Raw genomic sequence first — 14,633 nt, forward strand, 5'->3', positions numbered from 1 at the left:
TTTATTAGAATTCAATTCCGGAAAACAAAGTGTTTTATACGGGTATGGTTTGTTTCGCTTTTCTTATTTCGGTTTTTGGTTGTTTCGTCTTAGTCGATTCGCTATTTTATTGTTTCGTATTTTTGTTGTTTAGTTTTTTATTTATTTCGTTTTTCCTTATTTCGACAAACTTATACTCCGTTTTCTTATGACTTCGTTTTTAGTTTATTTTGTTATTTATTACTTCGTTTTTTCATTATTTCTTTTTGGAATTAAGTCGCCTTTAGTTCACTTGGACTTTTATTATTTCGCCACCAATTGTTTCGCCCATTTTTTTGTGGATGTTAATAGCCTAAGGGCGTTAAAATTCGCGCGAATTTTAACGCCCTTAGGCTATTAACATCCACAAAAAAATGGCGAAACAAATGGTGGCGAATAATTCGCGTCATTTTTAGTGCCTGTTATAAAAAAAATAAAAAAAAACAACGAATTCGTTACAATTTAAGGTAACAGATCTCTTATATTAAAACGATTTGCTTATCTTTAATCCAAAAGTCTTCAAAACCCAAAACAATCCACAAAACTGAAGACGGAATAACCAGATGCCAAAATAAACTAAAAGCGAAATGAACCTTGGCGAAACAACTCATTGGACTTGTAATGAAAATGCGAAATAAATAAAAATCAAGAATTCAATTTTAAAGTTCAAGTGACCTCAACTCCAAATTTATAAAGCGTTTCGCCCAGGTACGACAGTGGGCTCATCAGTTAGATCTGTCGTACCCTTACTAAGACGCCTTATTTTGGTCGATGTTTACCGACTCTATATAAAACTCACAGCATGAATATACTGTGAATTCTAATATTCAAAGGGAATTTGTTTAAATTCAGACCTTAGAAAAATGTATGCCCGTGGTCAGGCTGATATAATAACGAAGAAAAAAATAACAAAAATAATAAAAATTATTTAAATTATTTCTATTTTAAGTGGAGCGATTGAATATAATTCAATTTTAAAGTTCAAGTGACCTCAACTCCAAATTTATAAAGCGTTGGCTGATATAATAACGAAGAAAAAAATAACAAAAATAATAAAAATTATTTAAATTATTTCTATTTTAAGTGGAGCGATTGAATATAATTCAATTTTAAAGTTCAAGTGACCTCAACTCCAAATTTATAAAGCGTTTCGCCCAGGTACGACAGTGGGCTTATCAGTTAGATCTGTCGTACACCGAAAAAAAAATTTGATAATAACAGCTATCAAATTAACATTTTTCAGTGACAAAAGTCGTCCAACAATTAAAATATCAATTTTGATATTTTATCATATCATTTTGACATTTTTTAATTTCAGGTGGGATAGTGAACATTTCACTTTGACAATTAAAATATCATTTTGACATTTTTTTAAGTTTAAGTGGATAGTGAAAATTTCACTTTGACAACTAAAATATCAATGTTGACTAGATTTTACGTTTTAGTTTACTATAATGAAACCTATTTCTTTCCTTTTCATTTTTATTATTTTAAGAATTTTCTTTCTTTTTTCAAAACATTACTGAAAGGGAATATTCTTTACAAAATAATGGTGATATTATTTTTTCTATTATAGTATGATATAATTGTTTTGTTATTTTCTCCCAAACTATGTGAAGTAAAATCTTAGTGCCGATCAAATTTTCTTAGTAAATCATACATTTTACTTCGAAAAAACACAAAGCGCCTTTAAATTAGTACACATTAAGAATATTTTTTTTAATATTTTTCAATAATTTGGAATGAGAAATTGATATGAAAAAATGATAATAAAATATCAAGAAAAATTTCCAAAATGTGACATTTAAATATCATCCTGATAATAAAAATGTTGTTTTAACATTTTAAATATCATAAAACACATTTTATAGAGCATTTTTGGCTGATATTTAAAAAATGTTAATTTGATATTTAAAAAAATGTTAAATTGATATTGGTTTTTTTTTCGGTGTACCCTTACTAAGACGCCTTATTTTGGTCGATGTTTACCGACTCTATATAAAATAGAAATAATTTAAATAATTTTTATTATTTTTGTTATTTTTTTCTTCGTTATTATATCAGCCTGACCACGGGCATACATTTTTCTAAGGTCTGAATTTAAACAAATTCCCTTTGAATATTAGAATTCACAGTATATTCATGCTGTGAGTTTTATATAGAGTCGGTAAACATCGACCAAAATAAGGCGTCTTAGTAAGGGTACGACAGATCTAACTGATGAGCCCACTGTCGTACCTGGGCGAAACGCTTTATAAATTTGGAGTTGAGGTCACTTGAACTTTAAAATTGAATTATATTCAATCGCTCCACTTAAAATAGAAATAATTTAAATAATTTTTATTATTTTTGTTATTTTTTTCTTCGTTATTATATCAGCCTGACCACGGGCATACATTTTTCTAAGGTCTGAATTTAAACAAATTCCCTTTGAATATTAGAATTCACAGTATATTCATGCTGTGAGTTTTATATAGAGTCGGTAAACATCGACCAAAATAAGGCGTCTTAGTAAGGGTACGACAGATCTAACTGATGAGCCCACTGTCGTACCTGGGCGAAACGCTTTATAAATTTGGAGTTGAGGTCACTTGAACTTTAAAATTGAATTATATTCAATCGCTCCACTTAAAATAGAAATAATTTAAATAATTTTTATTATTTTTGTTATTTTTTTCTTCGTTAAAAATCAAGAAGACACAAGGCGAAGTTATAGTTGGGCGAAGTGATCAAAATACGAAGTAAACGAAAAACCAAATAAAGGATGGCGAAATAATCAAAAATAATTGTGTCAAAAACGAAATAACAGAAATCGAAGTAAAAAGGGCGAAACAATAGGCACCCGTTTTATACAAAATCTATATACTTCGAATGTTATTTACCGCTTTTTACCGTTTTACACCATTTCTTACGGTTTTATACACAACAAATTTACGAAATCACCCATTAGTGTTTCCAACTTAATTATTCCTATCTTGAGATCTTTTTTTTTATTATTTCTATTATTTCTTTTAGTCCGACGTTTCTAGTGTGTTTACACTCTTCTTAGGGAGTCTATTTTATCTTTTAATCTTAAGAACTTCAAATTTATATTGATGTTTCTGTTTTTATTAATTTTAAATATTTAAAAAAATTCGAGGTCTTGTATCATATTTTAAAATTTCGATGAAACGTCTTTTTCAACGTCTTTTTATTTTTTGAAATATTTTAATATTATTAAAAACAAACAAAACCAACCAAAGCTTGAAGTTCTTAAGATTGAACTCTTAAAAACAATGCTAGTTTTAAAATTTATGTTAACCGGGTAAATTTACACTAATTCACATTCTGAATATAAGAGCTACCCGACAAACAATTTTGATTCTATAACGCTTTACAGAATCTACTGTTGCTTCTGTAAAGTATTATAGAGGTAAAATTGCTAAAAGGGTAATGCTCTGTAATTTCCCCTATGTCTGAATACTTCAATCTTGGTGATATGACAAATAGTACCCAAGGTATGTACAAGCATAACTAACCATATCGACTCTTTTTTTTGGAGAGTTTTGAATAAAAAAAAAAAAAAAAAAAACAAAAAACAAATAATACAGTCAAATAAGGTAAAAAAAGGGATAAACCTCGGAATAAATGCTAATAGAATATTTTTTGCTCAAAACCTTCGTTTTGGCATTCTACAGCATACCTCAAAAGTCTAGAAAAATCTCATGTCTGCAAGTCACGATTTTCAAGGTCAAAGCGCGAAATGGGGGTTTTCAAAATTAGCAAAAAAGACGATTGTATTATATACACATATGAAACAATGTTTCATATGTGTATATAATACACATGTTTCATTGAAACATGATTTTAAGGATTTTTAATGCTAATTTCAAAAAATCTGAAATTAAGGCAATCTGACATCTTTGAAAAAAGTTATACCTGTTTTTCATCTGTCAACCCATATTATTATAACAGTTGCTAACTTACTACCGAAAAACCCTTAAACATTATGGTAAAGGAACCAAATTTTGCATGAGGGTTTTCATATCTTTTATCATTAAGAATCAAAACATTGCAATGAAAAAAACATATAAATCTATGAACAAACGGTATTTTTTGAGAAAGGGGAAATTTTATAGGATATGCACTAAAAATCATCCTGGTACAATCTTGGAATTAGTGTTAATAGGCTAATTTTTTTGGTTTCTATGTTTGTTTGGATATTCTATAATTTATGTCAAAAATAAAACAAAAATCTCATGTCCACAAGTTCTAATTTTCCAGGTTATATGATTTTAAGGTATTTTTTAACGCTGATTCCAACAAAACCCACAAACAAATCAATCTCACCATCCCTGAAAAGTAATGTACCTTATATTCATGTTGATCTGACACAAATATCTGAAGTGTAGTTTTTCAATTTTTTTAAATCTGCACCTTATCTTCAAACCAGGAAAATTAGGACTTGCGGACATGAGATTTTTTTAGATTTTGGACATAAGTAATAGAATATCCAAACAAAGATAGAAACAAAAAAATTAGCCTATTTGCATTAATTCCAAGACTGTACCAGGATTTTTTTTAGGCGTATCCCAAAATGTCCCCTTTTCTCAAAAAATACCATTTTGTCATAGATATGAATGTTTTTTGCATTGAATTGTTTTGATTCTTAATGATAATGGATATTAAGACCTTGATGCAAAATTTGGCTCCGCTACCATAACTTTTAAGGGTTTTTCGGTAGTAAGTTAGCAACTGTTATAATAATATGGGTTGACAGATGAAAAACAGGTATAACTTTTTTCAGATTGCCTTGATTTTAGATTTTTTGGAATCAGCATTAAAAAATACCTTGATATCATGTATCATATGTGTATATAATACCATCGCCTTTTTTTTTCTAATTTTGAAAAACCCCATTTCGCGCTTTGACCTTCAAAATAGCGACTTGCGGACATGAGATTTTTCTAGACTTTTGAGGTACGTTATAGAATGCCAAAACGAAGCATTCATTCCGAGGTTAAACCTTTATTTGACTGGATTAAAAGAAAAGAAAACAAAAAATTAAACACAGAAGTCAGCTTATAAGTATATTGAGTATTGAGTAGTTGTATTATCATTATCGCATTTATTAGCTGTGTTTTATTTTCCTCGTGATCCGGATCAGATCATTGTTTTTATTAGCTTTTCAACAAAAGCAGGATTTTGTTTCGTTATTGTTTCGCAAATAAATCAATGATCTGATCTGGATCACGAGGGAAATAAAAGACAGCTTATGTCTTCAGGCTTAGAGGAAATGGCAGAACGTCAGTTTTTGTATTTGGGATATGAAATAGTATGAGTTTAGCCTACTCTGACAGCAATTTAAAGCCTCGATTTTAAGCAGTCACACTTTTAAATTCGTTATTAGATCGCATACTGCTATAAAACTGCATACTCAAATTTTTGTTATACCTCCACCCCTAAAACTTGCTGTGGGCAGCAGCCATGACATTTATTCAAAAAATTAAAGAGCTAGTCAGTTGTTTTATTCTTGACCCTGATGGAGTACCATATTGCGTTTTAAGGAAATAGCTTATATCCCATTCCCTAATACTCTCTATTCAAATGAATCGCTCAAAAGTTTATTTTCCCTCGAGTTTGGACTGTGGAAAAACGCATTTATAACACCGATTAAAAAAAAGGTTTAAAATTACAATTCAAATAACCGTCCAATTGCAAAGCTTTCTTAAGCTTTTTGAAACCCTAATCTGGATGTTTGTATCTCTAAAACATAATATCTAATAATAAATCAACTGTTACAAATCTATTTCTTTTTGCATTCTTTTTGAAAAGTGCAATCTAAAAATTCTATATCGATTCTGGTGTGCCACAAGGCAGCCATCTTAGCCCTTTATTATTTATTTTTCCATATTTTATATGTGTATAAAGGAGACCCCCTTTCTTCCAAATTTTCCATAATCCATTGTTTTTTTTTTATAATTAAAATTCAAATAAATTTATAAAATTTTCAAATTTTCTTTATGTACATAAAAAATATATTATTAACAAAAGAAATTATAGAAATCTTTTAAGTCTTAAATTCTAAAAATAAAAATTAATTTCGTGGCTTTAATCCTAAACGTCCTGGACGTCTTGCAGCAGGAGATGGTGTTGGTGCTGATTCTTCACCTTGGGCAGCTTCTTCTTCAGATGGCTCAGCCTTAACTGGCTTGGATGGTTTTCTTCGGCTAACTGTAATAAGAAGAAAGAAAAATATTATAATTTGTTTGCTAACATTATTATTATTATTGTTAACTTACGAGGTGAGTTGCTCTTGAATTTTGACTGCGAAGCTGGAGCTGGGGCTGGTGCTGATTCACTTTCTTCTTCATCATCACCTTTAGGTTCATCAGTTCTTGTGGCCTTTGGAGTTGGCTTTTCTGTAAAAATAAGAAAATATTAAACAATCAGTTGAAAAAAAAAATAAAAATAGAAAAAATCTGTAATTCTAAAATTGTGAAAAGAGATGCAGAAACATTTTGAGACGAAACCAAATTCATACAACAAAAAAAAAATGGATTTCGTTCAAATTCACAGTATTTTTGACCAATTTAATCGATTTGAGAATAACAGAACGTAGGCACTGGTTTTGATTCCAGAAGATTCTTTTAACTACACGTAAAATTGTATGTATTAGATGTGAAACATATTTCGGGGACGTAGAAATTTTTAAAGTTAAAGTGCAATAACTCTGAGGTTCATTAAGTAATTATGATCCTAAAAAATCCTAAATCCTAATCTGCCTGCAATATGCGCTCTATGTATGAGTTTTCAAGTGCATCTTGCGCCTGAACAAAAACGTTCTATATTTTCGAATGAAAATCTACATTATAATGGTACCAAACATTTTTTTTTGGTACCAAAATTATGAAAGAAACTGCATTTTTATTGCATTCTTACTTCCAAAAGCCCAACTAGGAACTGCAAGAATTGCACATCTCATAATTTTGAGACCTTTCATCATCAATCATTTTTTGTACCCTAAGGTCCAATTTATTCACACTCCATTAAATTTAAAGTCGCCATTAAAAAAGGGAAATTTTAAAATTTGTATGCGATTTGACAGTTTTATAATTTTTAATGGAGCCTTTAAAAATAATGGAGAGTGAATAAATTGGGCCTAAGTCTACTAAATATTTCTTAAATGTTTTTGCCAACATTAAAATATTCTAGATTTCTATCAAAAAGTTTGTTTGATAGAAAATAAAGTTTGTTCTGCTTCACAATTGCCTAGGAAATATTTACCTAGGAGCCCAACCCGATTAAATTTTCGGCCGATAGAAAGTCCGTAGTTTGCGGGGGCTCTAAATAATAGCTTAAATCTTCAGTTTTTTTTTAAATGTTTCTTAAGTATTTTTTAAATACATAGTTTTAAATATATCCCCAATAAATTTTTCATCTTAAACAAATTTGAAATGTGTCGAGATTTTTCTTTAACTCTTTTCGAAATTTTGCCTTAGTCTTTCTGAAGTTTCTACTAAATTTTTTTATAAAACTTATTTTTTTTTTTAATAAAGTTTCTGAAATATTTCTACAAAATGTTTGTAATCAACATTTTTGTTGATTGATAAGGCAACTGTTTCAAAAAACTAAGTTATAGTGTTTTTTTTTGTGTAAGGCAAGTTTAAAACTTTTCTTATTCAAATTTATTTCAAAACAGTTTCCAAATAGTATCTGAAATGTTTTTCAAACATTTTCAAATCTTCTTCAAATGATTCATAGTCATGTTTCTATACAATAGCCACAAATGTTTGCAACATGTTGCATAGATATATCTTCCGTGTTTCTTAATTAAATCGTGTCTGACATGTTTAAGACTTATTTCTTGACAGTTCCCTAAGTATTGGTAAATGCTTTTGAAGTTTCGTCTATGAATTCTCAAAAACATTTAGCAACATTTTTGAATTGCAATTTTTGTCCGGAAAGTTTTCAACAATTTTTTTGTTTTTTTTTGTGGCCATAAATTCTTCTGATTCATATAAAAAGTTTCTCAACAATGTCTCAAATTTTTCTAAAAACATGTTTCTACGATATCTTAACTTCAATGTTAATTAAATGCAACATTATTCAAAATTGTGATGTTTGAACTTACCTTTCAAAGCTTTCTTAGCATTTTGCTGACGACGCTTCAGAGAGCTCAAAAAATCATCATTTGTACGGAATGGCCTAATCATTGGTCCAATTTTTTTAGGTGCTTCTGTTGATGTTGTTGTTGTGCTTGATGTAGCATCTGCAGCTTCACCCTCACCCTCATTGCCATATTCCTGATTATCATATTCCTCTTCGCCAGCAGGTTCTTCTTCTCCTTCACTCGGCGCTAATGTTGTGGTAGTTGTCTTAGGAGCGGCACGTGATGCTGGCCTCCTTAAGATGGCATTTCTCTTTGAACCTTCCTCCTCCGCGAACACCGATGTGCAAGCAAGTACAACCAAAACGAAGAAGAAGACTCTAAAAAAAATTTTGATTAAACAAAAAAATCCAAATTAAGTACCAAAAAAATAAAAGCATTAGCTATGGTTAAATTGCTGATTTTATAATAAATAAAAAAATCTATAAAAAAAAAAACAATCTCTTATGAAACAAACACACAACAACAACCGGTCTAACAAAATTCCAAGCAGGTTCCAGGTAAATCCGTAAATTTTGGATTTCTTTGAAATTTTTTATATAAATTGGGTGGGTTGGGTTCAATTAGCTATTCACACTTAAACAAAAAATAAAAGTTTCAAAAGTTGATTGATCGTCACGTCATTGTTGCCAGAGAAACAAGTAAAAATAAATTCATGTCTTATAGGTGTATTATAGATGTCTTATAGAAAGACGTGAAAAAAAGTGCCATTTTCAAAGAGCTCAATCACGTCCCAAAAATAAAAAAATACAAAAAAAAATTACCATAACCCCTAACTATCATCATCACCATCATCAATTGCTAATCCTATAACAGCTTAAAGCAGCAATTACATAAAGAAGCTTTTTATGGTTGTTTTTTTTTTTTGGCCGACTGCCGGGGACAATCATTTCAATTGTTATAACAGAGAAACGTGCCTCAAAAAACCTGAAGATGCCGAAATGCCAACCGGGATCTACAAAAGATCGCGGTTGGCTTTTAAAAGGTCGCTTGAACAGATTACTAATGGAGATACACCATCTCACACTCATTATAAGTTGGGGGATTCAACCAAACAACTAAAAAAAAGATACTTGTTGTATGCCTTGGCTGATTTATAAGTCGAAATGCATGCGCTAACCCAAAAAAAAAAGTTAAATTTGAAGAAAAAAAAATAAAAGATTTCAAGAAACCTTAACACAAAGTGCTTTTAAAACCACCAATATTCGTCGTTTGCGCATAAATTGTTCATTAAATAAAAACCGTAAACAGGTTTATCTCACCTATAAGCTTAGCTTTTAGTATATTGGCATATAAGTTTATATTATATTTAATTTTCTGTGCGGTTCGCCCTCTTTATATACTTTTTGTTTTCAACTGAATAACAAGTAGTTTTTTTTAGTCTGAGGTTGCTAAGACGTCCTTCAAGAAGAACTTTCACTTTGAGAAGAAAAAAAACAGAAAAAAAAAAAAAATAAACAAGACTACTACCAAAGCCGGTAGTAGAGTAGAGCTTCAAGTATTAGAGTCAGATTGATCGAGTCTTTAATTGATCCTGCCATCGCATGTAATGGGGAACACAAAGAAACAAATACAAAAAAAAAAAAAATACAAGACACAACAAAACCAGTAATGAGAATTTAAAAAAGAAGAAATAAATGTCAAAGAGATATATTATATCCACAATCAGGGTTACCAACTTTTATATGAGCTTTTTTATCTCAGCATAACAAAACAAGATCAGATATTTGTTAATCAAAGAGAAAGAAAATTGATATCCACTGTCTAAAACTAGCTTTTCTTAGAACTAAACTTTGAGACAAGTTGATTGAATCAGTTTAGACCAAAATAGCTCAATTTAAAAATGATCCAGATGTGACATTTGAAAAAAAATAAGGTCGGATCAAAGAAACGAAATGTACCATAAAAAGAACAGAGAATTCACAATTGTTTTCAAAGCTCAGATTTGTTGACAACCTGGGTTCTTTAGCTAGAGACAAGTGAAAAAAAATTAAGCTGTGCTAGGTTATTAAAAACTGAGCAACATACATAAAATTTTGTGCTCAGTACCTACATTTATTAGGAGAATTGAAGATTTTTACATGTTATTGTATTACCTTCGGTAAAACAGTAACTTGAGGAGTGTCACCTGTCAGTCATTTGAGTATTCATTGACTTAGCGACCTCTTAAAATTACACAAAAAGCGAATAGCGAGGTATGGCTAACCAGAAAGACTTACCGAATCGACCTTTTTTTTCATAATGGTCAAATCAGGGTCTGTACGAGGTTTGAAATTAAATTGATATTTCCATGTCTGACAGCTTGTCCAGTTAATTCGTGGACGTCACCTCTTCTAATTATCAAAAATACTGACAACAACAGTCCATACAGCTATTTTTTTTAAGTCTGCCTTGACTTGCATTAAAGGGTTTAAATAACAATAGGAGTTTTAATGACCCAATGCCAATATAGTTACTACAACAATAAATAATGTTAAATCCCGTTCTATCAATGTTCCTTGTGACATTATCCAAGAAAGCCACCTATTTTTAATTCTTATTATTGATATTGGGCACATTCAGGAAACACGTTAAGGACAAAATTTTTAGTCAACGTCATTTTCTAAACGGAAAGTTTGGTAGAGAGTAAATCGAGTTAGGGATATTTTTTTCCCCTAACTTTCCGGTCAACTTTCCAATAAAATTGCCTAAATTCCTAAATTGGAAGAATTTTTTTTACAGCTAACCAAGCAGAGGCTCGTTTCTGAAACTGACCATATTCGGTTGTCTAATAAACTTTTTTTTGCCTACTGCTAAATAAATTTGAATTCAGATTGTATACTTCTGCAAGAAGACTTTTTCCGCCTTGATGCATAGTATAGAAACAAAATATCTTTTTTTCAATGTGTCCAAATGGTATCGTACCCAGGCTCCAGGGTTTTACACTTATAAAATTTGTGATACATCTTTGATCGCAATTTGATGAAAAGGAGAATATCGGGGTTTTATTTATGATCAAAAGCTAACCTTTGACCTTCATATAGACTACATTGCAGCTTAAGTGAATTCTATGTTGGATATACCTAACCCTTAAATACCCTTTTTAGAATACTGTTCTTTTATTTGGAGCCGGAGCCCTATTTATAAAAATGCCTCAGAAAGATGGAGGTATGTTTATTGGTTTTCTGAAGCTCAACAAAATTGATATATCCACAGTGTGGTTCCGACCTGTGGCGATCTTTCACCACCACAATAAAAAAAAAAAAATCGGAAACAAAACCAGTTTTGAAAACCGGGTTCTTTTGACATCATTTTATTTTATTAAGAAATCCAAAAATACTCATTAATATGCATTTCACCACGAAATAACGTTAAGCATTGATAATGTGGACCCGGCTTTATAATAACACGTTGCAAAATTAAGCCAAGTCGAACTTGACTGACTTTTGTAGTTTTGTATTAGTAACTTTGTGGCCACATAAGCAAGTTTTGTCTATCACATTAAAAGTGACGTAAGCGGCACGTCACTGACCTAGCACTTCGTAAACCTGTTAAAACTGGATCACAATGTCAAATTATTCATTTTTTGACTTGTGTTTCTACTGTCAAGATCTGAATGCTCATTTGTCAAAGAGGAAATATGTTAGTTAAAGTCTGTCCGTCCTGCAAAGTTGTCAGCTATACATTTTTGAAAAAATTTGGTACAAAAATTTATGAAAAACACGTTTGTCACACATTCATAAGCTGAACTGTCAAAAAATTAGACATTTGCTCATTTGTCAAAGAGGAAATATGTTGGTTTAAGTTTGTCCGTCCTGCAACTTGACAGCTATACATTTTTGAAAAAATTTGGTACAAACATTTATGAAAAACACGTTTGTCACACATTCATAATGCTGAACTGTCAAAAAATTAGAAGAACATTTTTTAATAGATAAAACATTAGAAGTATCAATTTTGACAACCGTGCTAAAATAAGAATGGGAACTATATTTTGGAGACCTATCACAAAATTTTTAAAAAATGTTGAATTTTGTGTAGTGTTATGAGTTACGAGTATTTTTTGAAAAATATTTCCAATATTTCGTCAAAGATCAAATAGAGTGAATTGAACTATTTATTTCTACAATTTTGTATTCTTTTTTAATTTTTTTTAATTTATTGCGTCACAAAACTAACTAGCATTTAAGAAGATTGGGCAGGTTCAGAAACGTTAGGGACTAAATATTTAGGTAATTTCTCGGTCTCTCGGCTGTCAAAAAAAATCTTTCCAATTTAGGTAATTTTATTGGAAAGTTAGGCAAGAAAATTTTCCCTAAAAATTTAGGAAAGTTTTTTTTTGTCAACATGACAGCAGATTGTTTTTAATTAAAGAATTAATTTAGCAAAATTAAATTTATTTGTGTGAAAAACAACTAAAAAGTGCATTATCGGTATAATTAATTTTATTTATTCATTACAGTTAAGTGAAATTTGGTGTCTTACCCATGCGACCGGAAAAATTCTTAAATAAATTTCGAAATTTAACATTTGACAATAGCATCCAAACTTATTTAGTCAATTTACTCAAATTTCCTTTCAGAAAATGACGTTGCCTAAACATCTAGTCCCTAATATTTCCTGAACGTGCCCATTGTGATTTGTGTAAGAATAAGAAGATAAAATGAATTCACTTGTCATATTTCTAGGACACTTTTACACTTGGCTAGAACTGTCAAAAATGACAGAGTAGGTATAAATGAAAGGTTAAACTCAGATTTATCAGTAGTTAAACTATAATTACATAAATTTTAAAGAATTAATCACTTATTTGAAGAAGCCATGATGTCAGATGGTAACCCTAACCACAATATGGATACCGATTAAACAGAGATTACCGGCTAAAGGAAGTCTCTTCTACTAATGCACCTATGACATTAGCTGTCACGATTTTCATACGTGACTGGTTGGTGTTGTGTTGTGTTGTTTGGATGGTGGATCGCGTTTGCGATCGATCGATTCAATCGGATTATGGATAGTTTTTTTTTTTCCATCCATACCTCTAGGCATTATAGCATACCAATGTGTATGTGCTATTTTCTAAATAACGGTAAGTTAATGGTCAGTTTATATGGTTGAATGCGGTTGGCATAGAAGAAAAAATTCAAGTTGCATCGAGACTCTACAATTTATAAATAATATTAAAAAAAAAAACTATACTGCAACACAGGTGGTGGCAAAAAGGTCATCGTAACTACCACCATGTACCTACCACCACCAATCGTTGGTTGTCTCGCGGTCGTCATCGAGAACTACCGACCGCTGCCACCGACATTTTAATGCGCCTGTGCAGCACCATTTCGTCGCCGCCACCGTGCTCGATTGTAATTAATAACCATTTTTCTTTCTTTCGCTCTGTTCGAGTACCTTTGGCTTCTTTTTTTTTCTGCCACAGATAAAACATAAATCGAATATCTGCAGAAACAAGTATTTCTGCGCGATTATTTGACAAAAAAAAAGAATAAATAAAAAAAAAAATTAATATTATATTATAGCTGACCGGTTTTTTGTTCAAATTGAATGTTACATAATATTGATTTTGAATAAAATTTGTGTCATTTGGGACATCTATACTGCCATCGGGTTTCCATGCAGAATTAATTTGCATATCTGGTATCAATTTCGAGATTGATTAAAGTTAAGAGCTCTGGCTGGTGGCTGAGAGAATGCTGCAAAACTTTGGATTGACCTTGATCGTTCCATCACTTAGCATTTTTTTTATTGATAGAGATATATGTCCTAACTGATGGTGTTTTAACTTTGACACTAACTTTGTTGTGTAATATACTATAAATTTGAATGTGTCCCAATTTTTGGGACACACTATAATCGCACTATAATGCCTTATAGGAGTTTTTAAGTTTTAACACTTTTTTTTTCAGGATCATTGTCAATATTGTTATTTTATTTTATTATTTTAAAAAGATTTGGTATTTTGTTTTTTTACTCACTTGCTGTGGAGTTTCATGTTTATTTATTTATTTTTTTGTTAATTTAATTTAACTATATAAATTATATTTATGAAACAAGGAACGAAAAACAAAATAAACTGTATTTCGGCTCGGCTTAGTTCGCGGATGGACTTTATTTGGTAGTGTGTCAGACCACGTTCACTACTTATTATCGACTGTTGATACCAAGAAGACTAACGAAACAATTTTACATTCGTCAAACTTGTATAGTTGGTTTTGCGAGAAAATTAACATATTGGCTGGTTGGTTGGTTTGGTTTGGTTTGTTGGCAGCGACTTGGTGAGTTGGTGGGTATAGAGCAATCACGGTGATGGTGGCTGGTTCACCTGAGGAGCAAGAAGTTAAACCTCTTTTTTCTTACTTACGGTGAGTACAGGGGAGGGGATAGGGATGGTGATCGTTTAGTTGTCGCCATATCATCAACACAGTGAAGCAAGAATGATTGAAAATTTTCAACTTTATGAATTTATACTTCA

The 14,633-nt window shown here is 30.8% G+C and overlaps 1 protein-coding gene across 1 annotated transcript; it reads right to left on the minus strand.

Annotated features, from left to right (window-relative positions):
* Nucleotides 1–5,995: 5,995 nt before the first annotated feature.
* On the minus strand, nt 5,996–14,312 carry LOC129910021 (uncharacterized). The gene is made up of 4 exons (XM_055987259.1): nt 14,137–14,312; nt 8,132–8,487; nt 6,300–6,419; nt 5,996–6,231 (listed from the first exon to the last, which is right to left on the minus strand). The coding sequence occupies exons 1-4, from the start codon at nt 14,151–14,153 to the stop codon at nt 6,095–6,097; spliced, it is 630 nt and encodes a 209-aa protein (XP_055843234.1). The 5' UTR covers nt 14,154–14,312; the 3' UTR covers nt 5,996–6,094.
* Between the last annotated feature and the right edge of the window lie 321 nt (nt 14,313–14,633).

This window comes from Episyrphus balteatus, chromosome 2 (genome assembly GCF_945859705.1).
Source record: "Episyrphus balteatus chromosome 2, idEpiBalt1.1, whole genome shotgun sequence".
In the NCBI taxonomy this organism is placed as follows: Eukaryota; Metazoa; Arthropoda; class Insecta; order Diptera; family Syrphidae; genus Episyrphus; species Episyrphus balteatus.